We start from the raw sequence: 518 nt of genomic DNA on the forward strand, positions 1-518 counted from the left end.
GGCACGGCCCACGCGGCCAGGTGGAAGTACTGCGAGTTGGCCTCGATGGCCTCGTGGCCCCACTTCATGCCGGCCGCCAGGAACCAGGTGAGCGACAGGATGACCCACCAGATGGAGCTGGCCATGCTGAAGAAGTAGAGCATCATGAAGAGGATGGTGCAGCCCTCCTTCTTGGTGCCCTGCACCACCGTGCGGTAGCCGTCCTCGGAGAAGCGCTCGTTGCACACCACGCGCTCCTGCAGCACGAAGCCGGCGATGTAGGCCACCGAGACCATGGTGTAGCAGCCCGACAGGAAGATGATGGGCCGCTCGGGGTAGCGGAAGCGCTGCATGTCCACCAGGTAGGTGGTGACGGTGAAGAAGGTGGACGCGCAGCACAGCACGGACCAGGTGAGGATCCAGAGGCGCGCGAACCGCGTCTCCTCCTGCGAGAAGAACATGGAGCCGTCGGGGCGCGCGGGCTCGCAGGGCGCCGCGCAGTCGCGCTCGCCCAGGAACTTGTAGCTCAGGTAGGGCGG

At 66.0% G+C, this 518-nt stretch overlaps 1 protein-coding gene across 1 annotated transcript; it reads right to left on the reverse strand.

Annotated features, from left to right (window-relative positions):
* Nucleotides 1-5: 5 nt before the first annotated feature.
* Nucleotides 6-508, reverse strand: LOC110594708 (frizzled-2; the record flags this gene model as incomplete). Its single annotated transcript, XM_021707922.1, has 1 exon — nt 6-508. A coding segment is annotated over exon 1 (435 nt), but the record flags the coding sequence as incomplete, so codon positions are not given.
* Between the last annotated feature and the right edge of the window lie 10 nt (nt 509-518).

Source organism: Carlito syrichta, unplaced genomic scaffold, assembly GCF_000164805.1.
Source record: "Carlito syrichta isolate Samal-C Ts95f unplaced genomic scaffold, Tarsius_syrichta-2.0.1 Scaffold127041, whole genome shotgun sequence".
In the NCBI taxonomy this organism is placed as follows: domain Eukaryota; kingdom Metazoa; phylum Chordata; class Mammalia; order Primates; family Tarsiidae; genus Carlito; species Carlito syrichta.